Source organism: Dasypus novemcinctus, chromosome 11, assembly GCF_030445035.2.
Source record: "Dasypus novemcinctus isolate mDasNov1 chromosome 11, mDasNov1.1.hap2, whole genome shotgun sequence".
Taxonomy (NCBI): domain Eukaryota; kingdom Metazoa; phylum Chordata; class Mammalia; order Cingulata; family Dasypodidae; genus Dasypus; species Dasypus novemcinctus.
The window spans coordinates 3458471-3482457 of record NC_080683.1 but is presented as its reverse complement, the minus strand read 5'-3'; the positions used below and the strand labels follow the sequence as shown (position 1 = coordinate 3482457).

Below are 23987 nucleotides of genomic sequence, written 5' to 3'. Positions count from 1 at the left end.
CCGGGGTCTCCTGTGGGGACCCAGCCGGTACCCCAGGTCTCCCTTCAGGGCCGGGGTGAACCCCCGGGGGAGCCGGGAGGGCGGGGGAGCCGGGCGGGGGTGGGGGCGGAGGGAACAGCGGCCCCAGCGAGTTTGGGGGGGGAGTAACCAGGCGGGGGGAGGAGCGGAGCAGGGAGGGGGCCCCAGGGCCCCCCCCAGCCATGGACGAGCGGCTGCTGGGGCCGCCCCCTCCAGGCGGAGGCCGGGGGGGCCTGGGATTGGTGGGTGGGGAGCCTGGGGGCCCTGGCGAGCCTCCCGGTGGCGGAGACCCCGGTGGGGGCAGCGGGGGGGTCCCGGGAGGCCGAGGGAAGCAAGACATCGGGGACATTCTGCAGCAGATAATGACCATCACCGACCAGAGCCTGGATGAGGCCCAGGCCAAGTGAGTGCCCCCACCCCGGGACCCCCATCCACAAGCTCTGAGTCTTCTGAGAGCCCCCCAGCTCCAGGTCCCTCTCCAGAAACCTGCAGCTCTCTTCTCTCCCTTACTCCCGGGAGCCCCGAGATAAGTGATCCCTCCTAAACGTCCCTTCACCCCCAGGCCCTGAAACCTCCACAGAGGGAACCCCAGATGGTCTCAAACCACCACCCCCCCCCACCTCTCCCTGACCCCCCACACTCCTGTGGAACAGCCTTCCGTCCTCTGAGCCCCCTTCTGGCACCTAGGCTAAGAAACCGCTGTCTGACTATACTATCCAATCCCTAACTCTCCACCCAGCCCACCCCCGCTTTGGGGACCCCAGCAACCCTCCCCAGACCTCCTAACACTCCTCTCTACCCCCTCCCCCGCCTCCGACTGTCCTCACCGCCCTCTCCTCTGCTCAGCCGAACACCAGGAGGTCAGAACCTCCTTCCCTGCTCCTCTCTGGGACCTCTGCACTCGCATCTCTGCTGAGCTCATTCCACCCGGCACCCCCAGCCCCTCTCTGGCACCCTCATAGTTAAACTCTTCTCCCCAGCTTGCATCTCTCTTCCTCTGAAATCTACCTAGTCACCCTCGTTTGTCCAGTGATCCCCCAAACCCTTCTCCATACCCCTCCTAGAACTCCCTCCCCGAGCCCCAGCCCCGCGGCTCCTGGAGCCTGCCTGCGCCTGCCCTTGTCTTCTGAAGCTCAGCAGCTTCCAGGATCTCCTTGCTCTGGGAGCCGATCCCCTCCCAGGACCTCCCCCAGCCTCACTCCCCCCAGCTCACTTCTACCTCCCTTCTCCCTCCAGATTCACCGACTTCTCTCCCCTGATTCCCAGGCTGCCCTTCCCGCACCCTCACAGACCCCCTGCTGTTTCTTTGGCTCCTCAACTTTTCTCTCTTTTCCCCACTCACATTCCTCCCAAGGAAACACGCCCTAAACTGCCACAGAATGAAGCCTGCCCTCTTTAGCGTCCTGTGTGAAATCAAGGAGAAAACCGGTATGTGGGCGCCCCATGAGTGCTCCCCTCTGGGGACCGAACCCCGTTCACTCTAGGACTCTAAGAGCTTGACAACTCGGGGCTCTGGGGAAAGTGGGGGATCGGGGAGGCTGCCGCGGGGGGCTGGGGAGGGAACCAAAGCCCAGAAATTGGGTTTCCCAGAGGCACCGGGAGGGCCGAGCGCCGGTGCGGGGTCCCTGGGCCCCTGAGCGCACTTGTCCACACGCTTAGGGCTCAGCATTCGCAGCTCCCAAGAGGAGGAGCCGGTGGACCCCCAGCTGATGCGCCTGGACAACATGCTCCTGGCGGAGGGTGTGGCCGGGCCCGAGAAAGGGGGCGGTTCAGCGGCGGCGGCGGCGGCGGCGGCGGCCTCGGGGGGTGGCGTGTCCCCCGACAACTCCATCGAGCACTCGGACTACCGCAGCAAGCTCGCCCAGATCCGCCACATCTACCACTCGGAGCTGGAGAAGTATGAGCAGGTGACGAGAGGAGGCTGGGGCGGCTGGAGGGGGGCTCGGGTGGGCCGCGCCCCCGAGCCCGGGGCCCTCCTCACCAGCCCGCCGGCCCCCGCCCCAGGCGTGCAACGAGTTCACCACCCACGTCATGAACCTGCTGCGGGAGCAGAGCCGCACGCGGCCCGTGGCGCCCAAGGAGATGGAGCGCATGGTGGGCATCATCCACCGGAAGTTCAGCGCCATCCAGATGCAGCTCAAGCAGAGCACGTGCGAGGCCGTCATGATCCTGCGCTCGCGCTTCCTGGACGCCAGGTGCGGTCCCGGGCCCGGCGGCCTCTGCTCGGGCTCCTCCCCGTCCCGCCGGGGTGCGCCCCGCGGCGCCCCACGACGCTGCCCCCTGGAGTCGGGCAGCCCCGCCAGGGCACCCCCGGGGCCGGCCGGGGAGACGCGGGACCGCCCCGGGCCGGGAGGGGGCGCACGCCTCACCGCCCCTCCCTCCGTAGACGCAAGCGCCGGAACTTCAGCAAGCAGGCCACCGAGGTCCTGAATGAGTATTTCTACTCCCACCTGAGCAACCCGTACCCCAGCGAGGAGGCCAAGGAGGAGCTCGCCAAGAAGTGCGGCATCACCGTCTCTCAGGTGCGGGGCGCCGGGGGGCGGGGAGCTGCGGGGTAGAAAGCTCTCAGCCCCTGCTGGAAGAGGGACTTCAGGGGGACACCTTTCCCTCTTTCTGCCCAACTCCCCTCAGGTCTCCAACTGGTTTGGCAACAAGCGGATTCGCTATAAGAAGAATATTGGGAAGTTCCAAGAGGAGGCAAACATCTATGCTGTCAAGACCGCCGTGTCGGTCACCCAGGGGGGCCACAGCCGCAACAGCTCCCCGACACCCCCTTCCTCCGCAGGTGGATCCCGCCGCCACCCTGCCTGGCCGCCCTGCATGCTTCCTGCTTTTGTTCCCTCTTCCTAGCTCGGCTGGATCGTAGGAGAGAGGGGGCCTTTTGGGGTGACAGGGACCGAGATGAGGCGGGTAGGGATGTCAGGGGACAGAGGCCTTGCCCGTGGAGGAATTCCAGTGGGTGGCCGGGGGAGGCACGCTGTGCGGACAGCGTGAACAGTAGCATCTCCTGGAGCTGCTTCAGGGGCCTTGTTGGGAACAGTCGTGGCGAGCCTTCTGTCTGCCACCGCAGGTTCTACATATTCTCCCCTCATTTCCCCTCTGCAACCCCCAAGGCTCTGGCGGCTCTTTCAATCTCTCAGGATCCGGAGACATGTTTCTGGGGATGCCCGGGCTCAACGGAGATGCCTACGCTGCTTCCCAGGTCAGGCGCCCCATCTCTTTCCCAGGCCCCGTTTCCGCCGCTTTGGGACACAAGACCTTTTTCTTCCAGGCTCCTCCTCACTGTCGTCCTGTCCTTTGCTGCCTGCAGGTGGAGTCACTCCGGCACTCGATGGGCCCGGGGGCCTATGGGGACACCCTCGGGGGAGGCCAGATATACAGCCCCCGGGAAATGAGGGTGAGTGGCCTCCGGGAGCCCCGCACCTGCCTCGGCCAGCCAGCGCGCCCCCTCCCGAGCGGCGCTGCCCACCGCCTGGGTCCTCAGGGCCCTGCCCTGTCTCCCTCCCTCTTCCCAGGCAAATGGCAGCTGGCAGGAGGCTGTGACCCCCTCCTCGGTGACGTCCCCCACAGAGGGGCCAGGGAGCGTTCACTCCGACACCTCCAACTGATCTCGCCCCTCAGGGCCACAGAGGCGGGGGCTCCCGGGCGGCTCCCGAAGAGGACGCGGCATCCAGAGATGAACCCCAGACACAGGAGAAGCACAAGGCAGAGAAGGGCACACGGGCCCGGCCCCTCCCCAACCGGACTCTCAGTGCTGGGGGTGGTAGCCATGGGGCAGGGAGAACGGGGGCCTCCACGGGGGGAATGGGCTCTGTCTCCTCCTTTTCCTTTCCGTCTGTTCTCTCTCCCTTTCGCTGTTACACAGAAACACACAGAAATCTATTTTTCAGACCTCTTTTTGTCTGTGTCACACGTGCACACGTACAGCTCTTCTGTTCTCTCTCTCTCCTCCCTCCACTGCCCCCTCCCGAACCCACTTATCTGCTCTGGAATCTGTGGAGACGCCAGCCCTGCCCTACCAGAGATGCCAAAAATGGGGACACAAATTCTGGACAGAGGCCTCGGGCCACGCCCCCACGCCTCCCCACCCCTGCCCCTCCAGACGGCTTTATTACCTCATGCGCAGCTCATCTTAAACCAATAGAATCGCTCGGTGGACAGGAGTGTCTGACTCAGCTATCTACCTCGGAGGGAGTTTCTGCTACTTTAGGGAATTGTTGACTGGGCTTGGGGGTTGAACTTTTTTTTTTTTTTAAAGAAGAACCCTGGGATCCATCTGTACTTTTCTGGTGTTTTGGTTTTTATGTTGTTGGTTCTTAATTTTTAATTTAGTTTGGGGAAGTAGATGTTTTTATAAATATGTGGTTTTTTCCCTTTCTTTCTTGTTTTCCCTTATTAGGGGTGTTAGCCAAAAGGGTCTTGGAAAGAGAAAGGGGAACAAATAGAACTGGTGAAGAGGCCCACCTGGCTCCAGTCCTGTCCAACAGGAAGTGACTCTTGCAGGACACCAAGCCCTGCCCCCTGAAATCACTGAGGTGTCCTCCTTTGCTTAGGCAAGCAGCTTTCTGCTCCATTGGTGTGGAGGCAGGACAGGGCCCGCCCTGCAGGTCTTGGGCAGGGCTGGACTCAGTAATTTTGAGGAAATCAAAGATGCTACTTGCCCCTGTGTGACACGTCTTTAAATCTCTTTCTTCTTTTTAATTACCATTTATTTGCAGAGTGGAGGGGGGAGAATGGGGAGGGGGTTATTGCCAAATATGTTAAATATGGATTGGGGTGCTTGTATGTGTATCCCCCTCAGTTTCCCCAGAAATGAGGTATCCTTTTTTCCCCACACCGAAATCAAGGGGGTGGGGAGAGAGAGAATGAGGGAGGTTGCAAAAGCCAGGTATGGGGGGCAGTGAGATCACAACTGTCCCATCCTCGGCCCTGGACCCTACCATCTGCACCCCTCAAACATCCTCAGGATTTCATGAGACTGTCAGTCGTGTGGGGAAGCCCCTCCCATCAGAGATGGGGCAGGATTAGGGGGCAGGCTGGGAATGGGATGGGGGGGGCGGGAGGTCCGGGCTGGGGGCAGTTCTCTCCTCACTTGTAAACTTGTAGTTTCACAGAACAAACCGCAGTTTTAAATAAAGAAATTTCTTTTTTCCCTGGGTTTAGTTGAGAATTTTTTTCAAGAACACGAGGGAAAATTTTTTCAGGAAAAGAAGTTGCACCCGACTGCCCTTCTCCTCCTTCCCGGGCGCCACAGCTCGCCCTTCCCTCCCCACGGGGAGCCGAGGCCTGGCTGGCCCGTTGCCTAGCAACCTTGCCAGGCAAGATGGGGCTCCAGCCGTCGCCCAGGCAGGCCTGCGGGGACGGAGGGATGGACCACAGGGCTAGGCCCTGCTAGTGGGGTCTGGCGGGGATGGGCGCCTCACGAAGGGGCAGCCCCGCCCCCGGCCGTGCAGCCGGAGGCTGGCGGTGCAGGGGGCAGGCGTGAGTAATCGTTTGTCCTAGTACCTGAAGGACTCTTGTCCGAGAAGCAGGAATTCCTAGCATTCCCCGTGACGAGACAGGATGGGGAGATGGGGGCAGGGGACAGGGTGCTAGCCCCACCTAGGGCGGCAGCCCCGGCAGTGAGAGGGACAGAGCCCGGAGCCTGGCAAGGAAGCAGGATGGCAGTAGGGGCAGCGGCCAGCGCCTGGGTGCTGGTCCTTGGTCTGTGGGGTGAGCTACTGCCCTGCTGCCCCCCCCACCCCCCTTCTTCCCTGCAGAGCTCACCCCCAGGGCTCCCCAGCATTTCCCTGGCCCTGGGCCCTGCGTCCCAGGCTCCCACACTATCCTGCCCTGAGCGCACCAGGCCCCCGCCCTCCGGCGCCTCCAGCACGCTGCTGTCTCCCAGGCGCGGCCGGAGGTGCTCAGAACATCACGGCCAGGATCGGGCAGCCGCTGGTGCTGGACTGCAAGGGCGCCCCCAGGAAGCCGCCCCAGCAGCTGGAATGGAAACTGGTAAGCAAGTTCCCGAGCGCCCGACGAGCGCCCTGCCCGCCCTTCCCGCCTCACCGCAGGGCACCCCTCCTCTGCCCTCAGAACACAGGCCGGACGGAAGCGTGGAAGGTCCTGTCTCCCCAAGGCGACTCCTGGGACAGCGTGGCGCGCGTCCTCCTCAACGGCTCCCTCCTCCTGCCAGCCGTCGGGGTCCAGGATGAGGGCACCTTCCGGTGCCGGGCGACCAGCCGGCACGGGAAGGAGACCAAGTCCAACTACAGAGTCCGGGTCTACCGTAAGGGCCCAGGCCTGCTCCGAGGCCCGCCTCTCGGCTAGGAAACGCCTCCACCCACCCCTCGACCCCTTGGCCCCGGCGTGCGAGGACCTGACTTCTGCGTCCCCGTTCCCCCACCTGGGCTGAGAACCTTTGGAGCTGCAGCCCCTGACTGGATTTTCTTTCCCTCCTTCAGAGATTCCTGGGAAACCAGTAATTATAGATCCCGCTTCTGAACTCACGGCTGGTGTCCCCAGTAAGGTACTGAAGGAAGAGAGGCGATGGGCCCTATGACGGGGAGTGTGGCTGCGCACCCACGACGGTTCCCAAGGGTGATGCGGTCACTCTTTCTCCAGGTGGGCACGTGTGTGTCCGAGGGGGGCTACCCTGCAGGCACTCTCAGCTGGCACTTGGACGGGAAGCCTCTACTACCTGACGGGAAAGGTGAGTTCCAGGTCCCGCTCCCAGCTGCTTCCTCCGCCTCCTCTCCCACACCCACCTCGGAATGTCTCGCCTTGTCCTCTCCTGACCGCCAGGGGTGGCCGTGAAGGAAGAGATCAGGAGACAGCCCGAGACAGGGCTCTTTACCGTCCAGTCAGAGCTGACGGTGACCCCAACCCGGGCAGCCGCCCGCCCCAGCTTCTCCTGCAGCTTCAGCCCGCGGCTCCCCCGGCGTCGAGCCCTGCACACGGCCCCCGTGCAGCCCAGTGTCTGGGGTGAGCGTGGAGCTGGGGAGCCCAAGCTCGGGCAAGCGTGTTCTGGAAGTATGGCCCTCAGGGAGAGCGGGGTCAAGGCCATGGCCACTGGGACCACTCAGAGGTGCGACTCCCCACCCCCAGAGCCCGTGCCCCTGGAGGAGGTCCAGCTGGTGGTGGAGCCGGAAGGCGGAGCAGTAGCTCCTGGTGAGACCGTGACCCTGACCTGTGAGGCCCCTGCCCAGCCCCCGCCTCAGATCCACTGGATCAAGGATGTGAGTGGCCTGGAGAGGGGGCCAAGAGGTGGAGACCCACGTAACTGGCGAGTAGGAGGCAGGCAGGGGCTAACCGAGGGGGAGGCCGGCGCAGGGGCCGGGGAGGAGGGCGGAGGTGTCTGAGGGCATGGGGGGGGTGTATGGAGAGGGGTTTTGTCAGTCTCCGGTCCCGCTTCCCCCACCAGGGCGTGCCCCTGCCCCTTCCCTCGAGCCCCGTGCTGCTGCTTCCTGAGGCGGGGCCTCAGGACCAGGGGACCTACAGCTGTGTGGCCACCCACCCCAGGCACGGGCCCCAGGAGAGCCCCACTGTCAGCGTCCGCATCATCGGTGAGGAGCCCTCCCGCCCAGAGCCCAATCCCGGAGACCCGCGGCTGGCGAGGGGCCGTGGAGGCGTCAGTCCCCTGCAGTTCCCACGGTCCCCAGGAGCCACCCATCCCCTCCCTTGGTGCGCCCACACCCAGGCCTGCTTCGCCCCACCCCAACCCTGCCAAGGCAGCCCCACCCGGAAAGGAGCCCTCCCCTCTGTCCTGAAGAAAGGGAGAGCCACTCTGACGGGCTCCCACAGGACAGGCCTCCCCCCAGACGCCGCCTTCTCTTCTGACTTGCTCCAACTTTGTCTTCCAGAAACAGGAGAGGACGGGATGAACGCAGGTGAGGGGTGGACAAGGTCAGAGAGAAGCAGAGGCACACGGACCCCCAGACGGCGGCTGGGGGGAAATGGCCAGCGAGAGAGGCAGGTGGCGGGGGCCGGGCCCTCAGTTCTGCTCCTCCCCCGGCAGGCTCTGTCGGGGAGTCAGGGCTGGGAACTCTAGCCCTGGCCCTGGGGATCCTGGGAGGCGTGGGGACGGCCGCCCTGCTCATTGGGGTCATCGTATGGCGAAGGCGGCAACACCGAGGGCAGGAGAGGTGAGTGGGCAAAGCCGGGCAAGCCAGACGTGGGGCTGGCAGGCAGCAAGGGGCCTGGGGTGTAAGGGTGGAGGGCTAGGGACGGCGGTGCAGAGCTCTTCCACGTCTTCCTCCCCAGGAAGGCCCCAGAAACCCAGGAGGAGGCGGAGGAGCGCGCAGAGCTCCATCAGGCCGAGGAGCCGGAGGCAGCCGAGGGCAGTGCGGGGGGGCCTTGAGGGGCCAGAACCCACCCCTCGGCCCCCCTTTCTTCACCCCCCTCCACGTGCTGGCCCCGGCCCAGCTCTCCCTTGTACAATCTCTACCCCGCCTCGCCAAACCTTCTTCTACCACCAGGGACCCCCTCAGGCCGTGATGAGTAAAGGCCCGACACATCTTGTCCCGTGTGCTCGTGTGTGCATATGTGGCGCCCCCGTCCCCTGCGTGCTTCACAGCCTTGGAGGGCAGGGGCTCTCCCCAGGCTTCCCATACCACACCAGACGTCTACTCAAGTTGGGGACATGATGCTCCTGTCCTGGAAGGAGAAGGGAAGGAAGGAGTAGGGAAGAGTGCCCACCAATGTGTTTTACCTCTTTTTTTTTTATTGAATTTGTAATAAACGAGGTTGTGAGCGGGAGGAGGCGCTTAGAATCAGAACCCATGTTAGACACTGGGGAGAGAAAAATTAAATTAAATCAACAAGGGGAGAGTAGGGGAGAGTCAGAGACAGATTTGCCCAGCATCAGATCAATAAATATGGAGGAAAGCAAGGATTAGGAGAGGGGAAAAACCTTCTCTTCGGTCTGCCCTCTTCCCCCAGGGCTGGGAGTTAATGATGCCACTGAGAGAAGAGTTTAGAGCAGAGGCTGTCCCATCCCAGGCACTGGAGTCACTCCTCCCCACACCCTCCCCATGAGTGGCCAGGTTTGGCCAACAGAAATGGAGGAGCTGGAAGGTCCAGGAGTAAGGAGGGACCCCCAGTACTGATTCTCCTCTGGCTGAAGGTGGGCAAGAAGGAGACACAGCTCAAATACTTAGCAGCCAGAAAAAGAAGAAGATGGCGAGAAACAGGAAGAGGGAGTCCTGCCAACTGGAGGCTGGGTGACCCTGTCCCAGATCCACACCTGTGGGAGAGAGGAGAGTTGTGGAAGAAGCGCCCACTCCTGGGCCATGGGGGGATGCAGAGAGCTCCCTGGTAGCACGGGGGGAGAGAAGGCTCTTACCTGTCCCCCGACGGAAAGGCTCGTGGGTACTGAAGACGGTGGTGAAGAAGCCGAAGGGAAAGCCCCCGGTATCGCCGAATGACTGGAATCCCTGAGGAGGGGAAGAAAGTCAGAGGCAGACCCAGCAAGGTTCTGGCATGGAAGGGACAGGGTCAGGCAAGGATACTCACCTCTCTGCTCTCTGGAGCTGGTCGGTGGCCCTGGGGACGGGGTGGAGTTTTCAACCTGAAGAAGAGAGGGAATAAGGCTGGGAATTTTCTCTTCTACTCTTCCACCCACCCACCCCTCCCAGGACAAAAAAAAAAATTGACCTTTCCTCAGCACCACCTCCCTTCTCTCACCTGGGATCTTGGGGCTTTTGGCTCCCTCGCCCATAAAGTGGGACAACATTCTCTCTGCTGATCCCAGCTTTACACACTGGGCACTCTTGCCGCTCTGGCCGGGTCTCCAGCCACTGGGGGGAAAAAAATGATGTGGTTTCCAGTACACAGGAGGATCTTCCAGCTCCTCAGACCTCCCCATTTCCCTCTTCATCTCCTGAGTACGCACCTGGTGAAGACAGGGCCAACTGGATGGGGAGGAAAAAAAGAAGTCAAACTAGCAACAGAAAAGAGAAACACAGATTCCAGAATGCAGAGTTCCATTTCACTCCTCTTCCCAGATATTACCTGCTATTTCTTTTCATACTTTCCACAACCTTTATCACACCAGCCAATTTGGCCCTCCTGCTTCTCTGATCTTCTAACACCTAAAGTTCCATTCATCCATTCATCCATTCATCCCTCAACCCTCTTCCCACCCCATCGGTCACAAACACTCATCTCTCCTTTCTCTGCTTTTTGACTTAATTTCCAGTTCTCTTCTTTCAAGTTCCAGCCCCATCCTTGCCCCTCACTCTCAAATCAAACCCTTTTTACTAGCACTTATCCCTATAATTCTTTTTCCTCTCACTTCCAGACCCAATAAAATCTCTATTTCCACCTTTTAACTTTTAGGGCTGCACCTCCACGGTGCCCTCGTCCCCAGGTATGTCATATCATTCCTAACCAGGAATGTGATCCCACATTCCCTGGGTCTCCCATATCCAACCAAAGCGTGCCTAACCTAACTTTCGCTCTCATCCGTTTCCACCTGTACACCTAAGACAGGTGACTCCGGTCTCACAGGTGTGCCCCGTCCCAGCTCCTAGTTCGTCTGCACTCTCCTTTCCGCACATCTCGTCTGTCTAGACGTAACCATCCCACCTACACAAACCCGAAGGGGTATCTGTACCCCTCCTCGGGCCTCACCTCTGGGAATGGGCAGTCCGATCATCTGTGTGTTTATCGGGTACCACCCGCCCCCCAGTTCCAGCCTTCCCAGGAGAGGTGAGCCCCACCCCTTCCGTCCCCGCTCCCCGGTTCTCACCAGAACAGGTGGCCACACACACCGACCACAGCTTCCCGAGCAGTCTCCAGGCATATATTACATTCGAAGGTCGCGCCCGCCCCGCCCCGCTCGCGGTTTGGCCCTTCGGGGCCCCCGTCCTCCTCCTCTGCTTCTGCCATGGCCAATTCTGTTTCGCCCCCGAGTACCCCGTCAGTCCCCCCAAACACACATACACAAACCCCAACAAACGTGACACCGCCTCCTGCCCGCGATCTTTGAGCAGGCTTCAAGGGTTTTTAATCACTATTGGTCTGAGTGGCTGCCAATCACACAGGGTTCAAAGGAAAACACGGCGCCGAAGGGTGGGGGCGGAAGGCGGCTTGCGCGGTCCTGCCCTTGCACAATTACTATTGGTCGGCACAGGCAGAGTCCGTATGCCAAGCCACGGGACTGGTAACGAGCCGATATGCCCGGGCCCCCGCCCGGCCAGGAAGGTTTTTATTCGTCTGAGGAGCTGCCAGTCATAACCAAAGGCCAGAGTAATTGGCTCGGGACTAAATTAGGCCTCGCCCAGCTCTAAATCCCTTTCTTTCCTTCACTTCCTCTTTCAGAGGTTCCTATTGGACATTGGAGCTTAGAGCTCCAAAGCAATTGATTGGCTAGAACAAGGCCGGAAAATGGAGGCTAAGCCAAATGCACATGCGCAGCACGCGGCGGGAAAGGGTGGGCCAACCCCCAGGAGGGTTGAGCCTTCTTTGGCCCCACCCCTTCGCCTCGCTCCCTTGTCGCCATAGTGACTGCTCTACGATTGGCGGGGCTTAGGGGTCAAAGGCCTCGGCTCGGCCTCATCCGGGTCCCCGGGGCGTGAACTCTCTCGGCTGATTGGGCCATTTCTTTCGCACCCGATTGGTGGAGATCTAGAAAGCCCGCAAAGGGCTCGCAAAAGGGGGGCAAACCTAGGGTCTCAGGGTTCAAAATGGCTCCGGCCTCCTTCGATGACGTAGAGAGCAGAACTTGGGCCCGCCTCTCCCGCTTAGTTAAGAAGGGAGCAGAACTGGACTTAGCCCGCCGTTTGGATGTTGCGAGCACCGGTCTGGGGCGCTGGTGGTAACCCGTCTCCCTCGGCTGGACGGCTCAGCCCGCCCCCTTGTAGGTGATTTACAGAACAGAGCTGCGCCAAGGCCCACGCCCTTTTTAATGTGGCTCAGTCGAGCAGAGTTGACCTCGACTCGGTTTTAAACCTTAAGGGCGGAAAAGGCCTGGCTCCACCCTTTTGCGAGTGGGTGTAGATAGGGCAAGGCCCTCCCCTTTTCAGGTGCCACGCGGTGGAATGGGTTAGACCCGCCCCTTCCTTCTTGTCGCTTGTCCCGCAGAACTGGGGTCTTCCTCCTGGGCTGGACCCCTGGGACTTGGGCGAGCTGCTTCAGAGCTTGGGCCTTTCCTCACTGTGGCCCAAGGAGCAGGGCTTGGTAACAGTTCTTCCACTAACTGTGTTCTTTACACATCCTCTTCCCCAGGGCATGTAAATTCCTGTGGGGCAAAGGTGTGTCTGGAGGCAGGAAGCAGGTGCTGGCTGAGGGCAGTTCAGCAACACCCCAATTAAAGGTACCACTTGACTCAAGAGTGAGGAGAGGTGAGAAGCTGGGGATGCCTAGAGGACAGGGGAAGTAAAGATTCACGAGACCTAAGGAAAAAAGATACTGAGAGTGGTGGAGATGAAGGAAGAGGGATAGGCATATCCTAAAGAGATAGATGACGGGGGTTTGGGGAAGAGAATTGCAGCTGCCCGAGAGGGAGTTAGACACATGGCTACAAAATTAAGGAGGGGTGCTCGTTCCACAACAATCAGCATTCTCCCCCACTTTTTTTTTTTTTTACAGGAGGGACCCCCAATGCCCAACTTCTATTGGAAGAAAACACGTTCCCAGATTCTTTGTTGGGGGCGGGCAGGGAAGGGTTGTCTCAGCTTGGGTGAGGAGACTGACAGGAAAATAGAAACTAGGAAAGAAAAGTGTTGAGATTAAACAGTAGGGACGGGAAAGGAGCGGAAAGAGGGCCAGAGAGTGGAGGAACTGGACAGCTGGCAGATAGTGGAGGGGGAAAAGACCAGGCCAGAGGACTGGAGGATGAGGTGGGGAGAGATAGAGCCCTGAAGAGAAGAAGAAAGGGGCAGAATTCGGTGCTTGGCTTAAATGTTTGAGATCGAATGAAGAATAGGAAAAGGGGTCTTGGACAATAGTTGTTGGAGGGAATAAGCAGCAGGTATAAAGAGTAGGTACAGGAATTAAGACGGGAAACGGGAAGACGACCGAGTAAAAATGAAAGTAAGAGATCTGATGGAGACTGAGAAGAAGGGGTCGAGGAAGGCCTAGAGCGCCAAGCGACCCAGAGCGGTGGGCTGTCAGAGGGGCTGGAGAAAAAGAGATGCAGCTGGAGCGGGAGAGGGGAAGGGCCCAGCTGAGCTCCTGCGGGCGGAGCTAGCAGGAGGAGAGTGGCCGAAGTGGGGAGGAGATGCCTGCATCCCTGGGAAGCGATTGGCAAAACAGGCCGCCCATCACCGCCCCCTACTTCCTGGCCAGCCCCGGAAACTAGCGGGCGTTGGGGAGGGGTAGGGGGATAGCGGCAGCAGCGGCCCCAGCCCTCGGAGAGAGCCAGCAGGAAGGAAGGGCGGGCGGGAGGGAGCTGGGGGGCAACCCCCCACTATTCCTACCGCTATGGGCCCAGCCTCCCACTCCCACCTCCCCTCCAGCGGCCGAGGCTAGGACACCCCCAAATCCCGTCGCCCCTTTGGCACCGACACCCCGACAGAGGCAGAGACACAACCAGCCGCCACCACCGCTGCCGCAGCCTGGCTGGGGAGGGGGCCGGCCCCCCAGGCCCCCCACCCCACTGAGGTGGGGGCGGGAAAGGGACGGGAGGAGGAGGGAGGAGGATTCTAAAAGGGTCGTGGATGAGGGGTTGGGGAGAAATTGGGTCTGGGAGGGCCGACTGGGGAAGAGGGTTGCTGGGGAAAGGCTGCGGGCCGACTGGGAAGAGGATTCCTAGGGAAAGGAGAGGGGGCCTGGGAGGGAGAAAGGATGGAGGAGTGGAAGAGACAGGGAGAGAGGAGAGATGGGCATCCTTTGAATTTGGGACTGGGGGTGGGCAGGAAATTCTGCAGAGGGAATTCTACGCCTTCCCCAGTTCCTCTTCCTGCTCTTCCACCTCATGTGACTCTGGGGGGCAGGGGGGGTGCTGAGGGTCACTGTCCTCCTCCTTCCAGGGGAATTGGCTTCTTAGGAATGTCCTCAGACGCCTCTCTGTTTCCATCTAGGAACAGGACCTCTTGTTTGTCAGTGGCTTCCCTGCTGAGCCAGACCTGACACAAATGCCTTGTATGGGGCGGTGTGTTCTACATGAGTTTGTATGCCTTTGACGTATTGAATGGCTGGTGTGCAGCTCTCTTGTCCTATGTTAACCACGAGTTCTAGAGGAAGGATGCTTTCCATCAGAATGGCCCATCCGCGTGCCTTGTGTCCCATGTCTCTCATCCAGTTTCGACGTGTTCATATAATGCATCTGTGTGTGTTTCCATGTATCGCATCTATTATGTAGGTCCTGGTACTTGCCCATGTTAGGTTTTTGCATGTTTACTTTAGCATGTGAAAATTACACCTTCTTTTGGACTCACCTTTCGTGCCTATGGTCCGTGCTGTAATGTTCCTGTGTGGGATCCCGTGGCTTGGCTGCAGAGTGCACACTGATGTGATCCTACCCGCCTGTTTGGTTTTTCCCAGGCACGCTGCACATGTGTGTCCTCATGATGCACTGGTGTGACATGTCCATAGCATGTGTGCTGTGGCTGTACATCCTATCATACTTTGGTTGGCAGTATATCTTGCGAGACACACGCTGGTTAACCCATCAGCATGCCACTGTTCATAAATTCTTGGATTATTCTACTCTGTTCTTGGATTATTCTGTAACTGGGCCTCCCTGTCCCCAAAGAACCATCCCATATGCCTTCCCTTGCCGACCTCCCTGGCCTCCTCACGCACATCTCCATAGTGGTTGTGTAGTCTGTGTCCATGGAGTCAGTGCGCGCCGCAGGGCAAGCCCCAGTGCCCCATCGCCTTCTTTTGCTTGTGAACACTATCAGCCACCTCACTGTGGCACTGCTGGCATCTGTGTGATGACAGCAGCGTGTTCTTTCCCTGGGGCATGTTGCTCCCCGTGCCGAGTGTCTCTTGTGTGTGAAATGACAGGTGTCGTCTTCCTCATTGTCACTCTGCCTTCACTATGGCCGTGTGATGTATGCATATATCTGGAATCGCTTCCTCCTAGGTCCTCTCGGGCTTGGCATGTTCCTGGCGTCCTTGGTGCCTTTTCTTTTCTTGGTTAATATTTCCTTAGAGGTGTAGTTGTCTTATTCATGATTAGAACCGCCTTCTTTGTCGTTGACTGTGGGTGTGTGGGTGTGTGTACAGCCTTATAATCTGTTAGCCAATGTTTATGAGATGCCTGCTGTACCTCCCACTGCCCGGGGCATGGGGGATGAGGCAGAGTCCTTGTCCTCAAGCCGCTTACAGCCTCGGGAGGGAAAGACGTGCCAGCGAGCAGTTCCACAGTGGGGTACCACATCCTCAGTAGTTCAGACACACCTGGAGGGCTGGCTAAAACAGATTTCTGAGCCCAGTGCCCAGAATTTTTTTTTCCCTTTGGTACCGGGTGCCAGGAAGTTGAACCTGGGACATCCTATGTGGGAAGCCTGCGCTCAACCGCTGAGACACGTCGGCTTCTCTGAGTTGCTTTTTCTCCTTTGTTTTGCTTGTTGTTTATGTCTTTTTGGGAGACACCAAGAACCGAACCCGGAACCTCCCGTGTGGGAAGCAGGCACTCAACCACTTGAGCCACCTCTGCTCCTCCAGTGCCCAGAATTTCTGACTCAGTAGGTGCAAGGGAAGTAAGGTCCGAGAATTTGCATGCTAGCATGTTCCCAGGTGGTTCTGATGCTGCTGGTCGGGGACCGTGCTTTGAGGAAACACTGGTGAAGGAAAAAGCGCATCGAGAACACAGGCCTGGAGGGGTTCAGAAGTCCTGGAATGTGGCACTGTGCTGTGTGAGGAAGGCGAAGAGCAGGAAGGGCGTCCCGGTGACGGGAACGGCATGTCCAAGGCACAGGTGCGTGAAAGATCGTGGTGTGTCTGAGGATCTGAAGCAAAGCAGAGTGATCGGAACAATAACAAAAAACTTTTGTGGGCATGTGGCCAAAGATGTCAGCAGAAGTCAGCTCGTCAAGAAAAGCCTCTGGGCTAGACCGGAAAACGCGTTCAGATTTGTGTTACAGAGAAACCGCGCTGATTGCCCCATGGAAGGTGTACTGGAGCGTAAGAGTCCAGCGCCTGTTTCCAGCAGTCCAGAGGAGCAACAGTGCTGATCTGAGCTTGCGGGGACAATGGGCAAGGGGTAGCTCCAAATTCCTGGGGTTTTAGAGCTGGCGGCGTCTGGCACCCTCACCCGTGGCAACGGGCTTGCCTTGACGGAGCCGTTGCTGCCATCAGAAGGGAGCGCCTGTGCCCTGGGGGCGTGACAGGCTCTTGCCTGAACACCCTGGTTGTGACCCGTGCCCCTAACCCCAGCAGCCAGGCGGGATGGAGGAAGGAGGCGGCGCCGGAAGTCGGGGTCTGCATGCTGCACCTCTTCCCCAAGCCCTGTCCTCTTCCAGGGCGGTGGCGTGACGGCCCTTTTACTCTCTGCCCCCTACTTTCCACTTGGTGGAGCCTCGCACGCCGTGCCTGCCTGGCCAGGTCACCTCCAGTGTCACTGGAAGGGAGGGACAGGGATGGTAGGGTTGTGCGTCTGTCGGTGCGTCTGTCGGTGCTGCGGTGCCTACTCTGGGGCTATCCGTGGGTTTTTCTGGCAATGGGGGAGCCACCGGGTTTTTCTAGATATGCGTTTACATTCCTTCATCACTCACCAGGTATCATGGCAAAAGTGCCTATATGGGAGAGTGGATGTGGCTCAAGCAGTTGAGCACCTGCTTCCCACATGGGAGGTCCTGGGTTCGTTTCCTGGTGCCTCTTTAAAACAAAAACAAACAAGCAAACAAACGATAAAACCAACTTAGGGCAGCCGATGTGGCTTGGGTTGAGCGCTGGCTTCCCTAGTTTGAGGTCGCAAGTTCAATCCCTGGCAGTGGGCATGTGTGCAGCTGTATCGGTTTTTGCATAACCATGAGCCAGTCGGCTGTTGGGTGTGTGCCTGTGGGTGTTTTACCACCCTCACTACCTGCCGTCCGCTGGGTGTGGGTATGCAGCAGCATATCCCATTGGGTAGGCGCACAAGCTGCTTAGGTTTAATCTAGGGCTGTCTCTTAGGAGCTGTATGGCCTCAGGAAGTTTTTTAACCTCTCTGAGCCTATTTCCTGTGAAATGTAAATAATAGTATTTCATAGGTTATTGAACATAGTGTAGAGACAAGCGCTGTCCAGCAGAAGTAGAATGTGAGTCACATAGGTAATTTTTAATTTTCTGGTAGCCACGTTAAAAAAGAAACAAGTGAAGTTAATTTTAATAATATACTTTAACTTAAGCCATTATACCCAAAGATGGTCATTTGAACATGTAGTCAGTATGCAACATTATTAATGGGACGTTTTCCATTTAAGCCTTTGAAATCCTATGTGTAGTTTACCCTTACAGCACTTGTCGATTCGGTCTCGCTATGTTCCAGTGCACAGTGGCCACGCGTGGCTGGCGGCTACCACGCTGGGCAGCGCAGGTGTAGGCTGCTATTATAAGACCCTTACCAGCTCTGAGTGCTCGCTTTCGTTACCGCGGTGATCGTGCTGGTGGGAGCACGGGTCTGCGAGTCGTGGGCTGGCCCGTCTGGAGAGAGCGGGGGCTCCCCGTCCTGGAGAGGCTACCTGGGAAGGTGTCAGAAGCCCTGTCCCCGTCCCGTGTCCCCAGCCTGTCCTCATAGTCCCCCCGACCCTGCCTTCTGCGCCTTGCCCACCCCGCGCCTGTCTGGGGATGAGGCCCACCGTCCTCTCCCGCCGCTGCAGGTGGCCAGAATGGAGCTGTGGCCAGGGGCGTGGACGGCGCTGTCCCTGCTGCTGCTCTTCCTGCTGCCCGCCCTGTGGTTCTGGAGCCCCAGCGCCAAGTACTTCTTCAAGATGGCCTTCTACAACGGCTGGATCCTCTTCTTGGCTGTGCTCGCCATCCCCGTGTGTGCCGTGCGAGGACGCAACGTCGAGAACATGAAGTGAGCAGGGGGGTTGCAGGGACGACCGTCCCCAAGGGTCAGGAGTGAGCTGTGAGCTGGGGGAGGAGGGGACGGCGAGAGCCCAGGGACCAGGAAACCAGGAAGCAGGAGAAGGCTGCCCAGACGCCCCGGGACAGGGGGCCGGTGGGAGGGCCGGGGCGGGTGCTAGACCACCCCCTGGAGCCCCCGCTGTGCTCCCGCAGGATCTTGCGCCTGATGCTGCTCCACATCAAATACCTGTACGGGATCCGGGTGGAGGTGCGAGGGGCCCACCACTTCCCCCCCTCCCAGCCCTACGTCGTCGTCTCCAACCACCAGAGCTCCCTGGACCTGCTTGGTGAGACCCCGCACGGGGCCCACCTCCCCAGCCGCGCCCTCCCTCCCAGACCCTTCCGCAGCACCCCTCCCCTAGAGGTCCTCGACGCCCCCTCCTCCGAGGGCTTGCGCCCGGCTTCCTCCTGGGCCTTCTTTCCCCAGGCTAGGCCTGCCCTCGGAAGCAGGTGCGTCCCCCTGCAGTCACCCTCCCCTCCTCGCGGGGCTCCCCTCCCATCTCCCCGTTTCCTGGTCTCAGTCCCTAGAAGGATGGGTGACGACCTGGGGGAGGCCCACTCCCCCCTGACCCCCCACCCCTGCGCAGGGATGATGGAGGTGCTGCCAGGCCGCTGCGTGCCCATCGCCAAGCGCGAGCTGCTGTGGGCCGGCTCTGCCGGGCTGGCCTGCTGGCTGGCGGGCGTCATCTTCATCGACCGGAAGCGCACAGGGGACGCCATCAGCGTCATGTCCGAGGTCGCCCAGACGCTGCTCACCCAGGACGTGAGTCCTTGGGAAGGGGGGGGCTTGGGGCCCGTGGCGGAGAACAGCCGTGAGCAGGCTGGCCTGCAGGCCGGGGGGCCGTAGGGCCCATCTCGGCGCCGCGCCGCTGCCTGAGCCCCATGTGTGTTTCCCTCGACCGCCTCTCCCCCCAGGTGCGGGTCTGGGTGTTCCCTGAAGGAACGAGAAACCACAACGGCTCCATGCTGCCCTTCAAACGCGGCGCCTTCCACCTTGCCGTGCAGGCCCAGGTGGTATGACCTGCCCCTCCGGCCGCGAGCCTCCCAGCGCCCACCAGGCAGAGGCCTGCGCGGGCCAGCGGGGAGCTGCGGGCTGATGGCCTCTTCCCCTCCAGGTTCCCATCGTGCCCATAGTCATGTCCTCCTACCAAGACTTCTACTGCAAGAAGGAGCGCCGCTTCACCTCAGGTGAGGGCGCTGGGGCTGGGGGAGGCTGGGAGCCAGCCCCTGGGGCAGGCCGCGGTGGGCGTGGAATGGCAGAGCCGGGAGGAGGCCGCGGGACCGCTAGTCTGACCCCGCATCGGGAAGTAAGGACTTCTAAGCACCCGCCGCACGTGAAATGCACCCTGCTAGATGCCTGTGGGGCCTCCAAGAGGCTGCTGCTATCTAGTGGGAAAAATAAGGCCTGTATGTGCGAAGGTGTATCGTGAATAGCACTGGGCTGGAGGGGTGCAGAGGCGGCTCGGGGGTTCTGTATGGGGGTCTTGAGAAAGCTCTGTGCCGCAGAAAGTGGACGGCCACCGGTGGGCAGAGGCCTGGGGGGCAGAGGGCCTCGGGCCCTGACGGCGCCCCTCCCGCAGGGCGCTGTCAGGTGCGGGTGCTGCCCCCCGTGCCCACAGAAGGGCTGACTCCAGGCGAAGTCCCAGCGCTGGCCGACAGAGTCCGGCACTCCATGCTCGCCGTTTTCCGGGAAATCTCCGCCGACGGCCGGGGCGGAGGCGACCATCTGAAGAAGCCTGGGGGCCCGGGTGATGCCGGGCTCTGAGCTCCCCACCCACCCCACCGTCCTCCCCGCATCTGCCAACCGTGGGCCCTGAAGAGGGCCGAGCCCTCCTCCTGTCCTCCTCTCCCCACCCGTTCTCCTCCTGGGAACCTCGGCCTTGGGAGGGGAGTGTGGATACAGCGCCACCCCGCCCCTTCCCCCCACCCGTGGGCTCTCTCGCCTCGGCGCAGTCTCCAGCCCGGCCCCACCTCCTGCCGTCTAGTCTGTGAACACTTGCCCCCCCATCCCGCGTGGCTGCGCCTGTACGAGGGTGGGGAGCACTCCGTCCCATCCCCAGTGGACACTCTTTCTGCGTGGTCCTCTCTCCCCCTGCGCCCACACTGGCCAGTGGACTTACTCATTGTGTGGAACGGTTCCTCCCCTCGAGTCCACGGACCCAGTGGACTCCTCCGTTTACAAGGAAGATTCCTCACCCAGTGGCTGGAAGCTGATACTTCCAGCTCCTGGACCAGTCCTCCCAGGCCCTCCTGGGGACAGCCTCCTCAGTACCTTCACCCTCCCTCTCAGTGGAGACCCCCGCCAGTGGGGGCTGGACTCTGCAGACTCAGAGGTCTCCTCCCTGCCCTTGCCAGACGCCCATGGCCGCACACACTCCCGGATGCACAGGGCCAGTTTGGTCTCCACGTTTCTCCACTTCCCCCGCCCCGTGGTGCAGGTCTTCCGTGGTCCTGGGCCTGCCTGGCCCCCTGCAGCCCCACCGTGCCATTCTGACCAGACACAAGGGGAAGGGGCAGACAGCAGGTGCTGCCCTCGCTTCTGTTCCCCGGGCAGTTGGGGAAGGGCACTGAACCCTGGCTGAGGGGACGGGAGGGCTTTTAATTTATTTCTTTTTCTTTGGAGGCTTCCCCTCTCTGGGCCAATTTTCATTTCCTCCCTGTGGCATTAGCCCCGCCCTGCCTCCCACCCCAGGCCCAGCCTCCTAATCAGGGAGGTGGGCTGGGCACAGAAGGAGAGGATGGGACCCGGTTTTGCGTGGTTGGTTTTTATTAATTACCTGGATGACAGCAAGAAACTGAGAATAAAGAGAGAGAGAGATCTGGGTGCTTTCTGGCTGCATTTGTGGGGGGCTGAAGTCCTGGCCCTGGCGGAAGTGAGCCAGACCTGCCCCTGGCGGGAGGACGGGGGGGGGGGGGGGGGGGGGGGGGGGGGGGGGCCGGAGCAGCCACCTTCCCCCTTTCCTCTGCTCTCCCAGGTTCGCGTTGCCTCTCTGGCTGACAGCCTTAGCAGCAGCTCCCCAGCCAGCCAACCCCAGAGAAGTAGGGGTCCAGTTTCTGTATAAGTTAGGGGGCAGGGGTGCTGCAGAGGATCCTCATCTGCGATCGGGGCGCAGACTGTTGTCTTCGCAGGAGCCTGGTGAATGACAAGGAGATGCAGGAGCACTATGCTGGCTGTAGTCTGTGGGTCCCCGGGTCACCCAACACTGGACCCTGTGCTGGAGGCATGCCCCCGGGAAGAGGGCCGGTGAGGTGGGGCCTCTGGGGGTGGGGGAGCTGGAGCTGGAGCAGGCCCAGGCCTGGGGCGTGTGACTCACAGGCACCCAGCCTCTCCTCCAGCAGCAGGACCTGGTCGCTGAGAGAGTCGATCCTGTCACCGCGGCCCCACAGCTCCGCCACCTGCTCGGGCCGCAGCTCCTCGGGCGGCACGGGCAGCACGGCGCGCACCCAGGCCCCGGCCTGGCCCGCCCACTACGGAGGAGGAAGGAGAGCAGCCTCAGGGGCGGCGGGCGCGGCGCCCCCCGCCTCCCGCGGGCACCCCGGCCCGCACCTGCTCCAGCCGCTCCAGGCGCCCTCGCAGCTCGGCCAGCTCCCGCCGCAGCGCGTGCTCCTCCGACTGCGCCTCCCGCACTAGGACAGAGGCGCGTGACCGCCGCCCGCCGCCCGCCGCCCCACCGCCCGCGCCCCGGCCCCGGCCCCGGCCCCGCCGCTCACCCCGCCACGCTGAGGACGCCGGCGCCGCCCGGGGGCCTCGGGGCCCCCTCCACGCACGCGCGGCCGTCGGGGCCCAGCAGCAGGCCGCGGGGACAGCCGCAGGCGAAGCTGCCCGCCGTGTTGAGGCAGCGGTGCGAGCAGAGGGCCACGCCCGCCCGGCACTCGTCCACGTCTAGTCGGGGGAGAGCGAGGGCTGAGCGGGCGGCGCGGCGGGCGCGGCCCCCGGGGAGGCGCGGCGCGCGGACTCACCCACGTGGCAGCGCTTCCCGCCCCAGCCGGGCGCGCACCGGCACTGCTCCGGCCGCACGCACACGCCTCCGTTCAGGCAGGGCTTGGCGCAGACCGCTGGGCGGGAGGAAGGGGAGTCACAGGCGCGGACCGGGCCCGCCCCGCAGGGGGCCTCCCCCACGGCCCCAGACCCAGCCTCACCTTCACAGGTGAGCGCCCCGGGGTGCGGCTTCCTCCAGCCCTGGCAGCACACGGCGTGGGTCTGCTGCACGTCCCGCCTCACCTCCCTCCAGGCCGTGTGGTACGTGGTCCTGGAACACGCCCCGCTCAGTCCCCTGGGGTACAGGGCCCTCCTGAGACCCCGGGGTCCCTGCACCCGCCCTCACCTGTAGGTGCTGCAGACGCGCCGTCCCGCGCACAGGGTCAGGTAGGGCTTGTGCACCGCCTGGCTGTAGGACTCGTTGTAGCGGAGAGGGACCACCAGCGTCTGCTTGGAGCAGACCCCCTGACTGCACCCGCGCAGGGCGAGAGGGGAGACACTGGTGGGCCAGCCCGGGGGAGTTGGGACCGGCTTCTCCAAGACGCCGCTGAGGCCCCACCCTCCCTCCAGTGACAGAGCGCGCCCGCCCCGCACCCCCATTCTAAACTGCCCAGAGCCCGGTGTCCCCTGGGTGTCCCCTGGGAAGCCCCGCCCCAGCCAAGGGCCCGGTGAGGCCCTCAGCCCTGGCCCCACCCCCTCTGTTGTCACCTTTCCTTGAGGGAGCCACCCTTGACCCCCTGGCTTGGCACCAGTAGCAGGAGGAATGAGAGTCCGCCTACGAGGGCGCACAGCTCAGCCCCGGGCCCCATCGCTCCTGGACTCGAGACTCTGAGGGCTGCAGGCAGGAAGAGGTTAAAGGAGGCCCTGCTCACGGTCAGCCCCTCAGGGCAGAGCCCCTCCTAGAGCAGGGTCAGCCCCTCCTGGGCCGAGCCCCTTCTAGAGCAGGGTCAAGCCCCTTCTAGAGCAGGGTCAGCACCTCCAGGCCAAGTCCCTCCTAGAGCAGGGTCAGCCCCTCCGGGCCGAGTCCCTCCAACAGCAGGGGTAACCCCTCTGGGCCCAGCCCCTCCTAGAGCAGGGTCAGCCCCTCCGGGCCGAGCCCCTCCTAGAGCAGGGTCAGCACCTCCGGGCCGAGCCCCTTCTGGAGCAGTGTGCTGCCCTCCTGGGGCCAGGGCCTTCGCGATCACACGCTGAACTGGCCACCAGGACCACCTACACCTGCTGGTGTATTCAGCACGCTCACCCCACACGCCCCTCACTTCATGGCCCTCTCAGCACCGCAGGCTCACCCCAGGACACGCTCCCCCCACACGCTCCAGCCTGTGCAGCCCGACTCTGCACATGAACTGGAGGCGCACACGCAGCCCCACCCCGCCCCAGGCCACCCTCCCGCTCCAGCAGGCCCCGGACACACACCACTACGCAGCCAACATCCTCCAGACCCCTCACCAGCCCGCGCGCCTGGGGACACGCTCCTGCCACCATCACTCGCTCACACCACCACACACCCAGGACACACACCTGCACCCTTCACGGAGGCCGTGCCCCCAGCTCATCCCCGCCCGAGGGCAGGGAGGGACCCCACCCCCCCAACATTCCCACCCCCCTCCCAGCCCTCGCGGCCTCCCCACCTGGCTGCCCCTCCTGGGAGACCTCAGACAGACCAGCCTCAGCGGCGGAACACTCAGCCTGGTGGGTGGGGCCGGGAAGGAGAGGAGGGCTGGACCAGAGAGCCGGCACCTCCCGCCCCCGCCCACCAGCCTCCCCCTTAGCCCCAGCCCGGTTGGTCCAGGGGCCCCAAGTCCCACTCCCCTAACCCCCACCCCAGCAGGTGGCTCCCTGGAGTAGCTTCCTCAGCCTTTTGAGGTCCCCTAGTTCTGGACCCCGTATCAGTGGCCAGAGGCTACTGGCTCTATACCATCCAGGCCCCCTTGTCCCCCTATGGCACCCCAAACTAGAGGAGAAATGGGGGCTGGGAGGGGGAGCTAGAGCTGGCAGAGGAAAAAGCTGG

General features: G+C 61.8%; 5 protein-coding genes across 19 annotated transcripts; 3 read left to right on the top strand and 2 right to left on the bottom strand.

The window, feature by feature from the left end:
• The first annotated feature begins 101 nt into the window (after positions 1-101).
• PBX2 (PBX homeobox 2) lies at positions 102-5176 on the top strand. The gene is made up of 9 exons (XM_004452408.5): positions 102-421; positions 1373-1446; positions 1678-1925; positions 2023-2213; positions 2405-2540; positions 2650-2803; positions 3132-3220; positions 3329-3415; positions 3534-5176. The coding sequence occupies exons 1-9, from the start codon at positions 201-203 to the stop codon at positions 3624-3626; spliced, it is 1293 nt and encodes a 430-aa protein (XP_004452465.2). The 5' UTR covers positions 102-200; the 3' UTR covers positions 3627-5176.
• A 331-nt stretch (positions 5177-5507) lies between these two features.
• Positions 5508-8517, top strand: AGER (advanced glycosylation end-product specific receptor). Of its 3 annotated transcripts, none has more exons than XM_058306538.2 (11): positions 5508-5730; positions 5906-6012; positions 6094-6286; positions 6462-6526; positions 6622-6709; positions 6892-6981; positions 7105-7235; positions 7421-7562; positions 7860-7886; positions 8015-8141; positions 8260-8517. In XM_058306538.2, the coding sequence occupies exons 1-11, from the start codon at positions 5589-5591 to the stop codon at positions 8354-8356; spliced, it is 1209 nt and encodes a 402-aa protein (XP_058162521.1). In that variant the 5' UTR covers positions 5508-5588; the 3' UTR covers positions 8357-8517. The 3 variants fall into 3 exon arrangements, with proteins under 3 accessions (XP_058162521.1, XP_058162522.1, XP_058162520.1); XM_058306537.2 differs by having other exon boundaries at positions 5511-5730; positions 6802-6981; XM_058306539.2 differs by lacking the exon at positions 6892-6981 and having other exon boundaries at positions 5509-5730.
• Positions 8518-8697: 180 nt separating this feature from the next.
• Positions 8698-11007, bottom strand: RNF5 (ring finger protein 5). Its single transcript, XM_004452409.5, has 6 exons — positions 10748-11007; positions 9890-9908; positions 9682-9794; positions 9511-9565; positions 9341-9431; positions 8698-9241 (listed from the first exon to the last, which is right to left on the bottom strand). Exons 1-6 carry the CDS (start codon positions 10885-10887, stop codon positions 9144-9146), a joined length of 516 nt encoding a protein of 171 aa, XP_004452466.1. The 5' UTR covers positions 10888-11007; the 3' UTR covers positions 8698-9143.
• Positions 11008-11642: 635 nt separating this feature from the next.
• AGPAT1 (1-acylglycerol-3-phosphate O-acyltransferase 1) lies at positions 11643-20818 on the top strand. 13 transcript variants are annotated; one of them, XM_012522916.4, is made up of 7 exons: positions 11643-11857; positions 17751-17950; positions 18154-18287; positions 18588-18763; positions 18916-19014; positions 19116-19188; positions 19581-20818. In XM_012522916.4, exons 2-7 carry the CDS (start codon positions 17760-17762, stop codon positions 19763-19765), a joined length of 858 nt encoding a protein of 285 aa, XP_012378370.1. In that variant the 5' UTR covers positions 11643-11857; positions 17751-17759; the 3' UTR covers positions 19766-20818. The 13 variants fall into 13 exon arrangements, with proteins under 13 accessions (XP_012378370.1, XP_071074508.1, XP_071074507.1 ...); XM_071218407.1 differs by having other exon boundaries at positions 11648-11857; positions 18916-19011; XM_071218406.1 differs by lacking the exon at positions 11643-11857 and adding an exon at positions 13291-15635 and having other exon boundaries at positions 18916-19011.
• On the bottom strand, positions 20750-23714 carry EGFL8 (EGF like domain multiple 8). The gene is made up of 9 exons (XM_058306536.2): positions 23608-23714; positions 22688-22814; positions 22326-22448; positions 22141-22250; positions 21961-22056; positions 21715-21883; positions 21548-21629; positions 21315-21468; positions 20750-21133 (listed from the first exon to the last, which is right to left on the bottom strand). Exons 2-9 carry the CDS (start codon positions 22786-22788, stop codon positions 21093-21095), a joined length of 876 nt encoding a protein of 291 aa, XP_058162519.1. The 5' UTR covers positions 22789-22814; positions 23608-23714; the 3' UTR covers positions 20750-21092.
• Positions 23715-23987: the final 273 nt, after the last annotated feature.

Coding starts and splice junctions, on each gene's coding strand:
- PBX2 (XM_004452408.5), top strand. CDS start 201: ATGGACGAGCGGCTGCTGGGGCCGCCCCCTCCAGGCGGAGGCCGGGGG. Junction 2,214..2,404: donor TCGCGCTTCCTGGACGCCAG/GTGCGGTCCCGG, acceptor CTCCCTCCGTAG/ACGCAAGCGCCGGAACTTCA. Junction 2,804..3,131: donor GACACCCCCTTCCTCCGCAG/GTGGATCCCGCC, acceptor GCAACCCCCAAG/GCTCTGGCGGCTCTTTCAAT.
- AGER (XM_058306537.2), top strand. CDS start 5,589: ATGGGGGCAGGGGACAGGGTGCTAGCCCCACCTAGGGCGGCAGCCCCG. Junction 5,731..5,905: donor GCTGGTCCTTGGTCTGTGGG/GTGAGCTACTGC, acceptor GCTGTCTCCCAG/GCGCGGCCGGAGGTGCTCAG. Junction 6,013..6,093: donor AGCAGCTGGAATGGAAACTG/GTAAGCAAGTTC, acceptor CTCTGCCCTCAG/AACACAGGCCGGACGGAAGC.
- RNF5 (XM_004452409.5), bottom strand. CDS start 10,887: ATGGCAGAAGCAGAGGAGGAGGACGGGGGCCCCGAAGGGCCAAACCGC. Junction 9,566..9,681: donor CAAAAGCCCCAAGATCCCAG/GTGAGAGAAGGG, acceptor TCTCTTCTTCAG/GTTGAAAACTCCACCCCGTC. Junction 9,242..9,340: donor GCCTTTCCGTCGGGGGACAG/GTAAGAGCCTTC, acceptor TCTCTCCCACAG/GTGTGGATCTGGGACAGGGT.
- AGPAT1 (XM_012522912.4), top strand. Junction 18,764..18,915: donor AGACGCTGCTCACCCAGGAC/GTGAGTCCTTGG, acceptor CTCTCCCCCCAG/GTGCGGGTCTGGGTGTTCCC. Junction 19,015..19,115: donor TTGCCGTGCAGGCCCAGGTG/GTATGACCTGCC, acceptor CTTCCCCTCCAG/GTTCCCATCGTGCCCATAGT.
- EGFL8 (XM_058306536.2), bottom strand. CDS start 22,788: ATGGGGCCCGGGGCTGAGCTGTGCGCCCTCGTAGGCGGACTCTCATTC. Junction 22,251..22,325: donor CGCGTCTGCAGCACCTACAG/GTGAGGGCGGGT, acceptor GGCGTGTTCCAG/GACCACGTACCACACGGCCT. Junction 21,884..21,960: donor CGGGAAGCGCTGCCACGTGG/GTGAGTCCGCGC, acceptor TCCCCCGACTAG/ACGTGGACGAGTGCCGGGCG.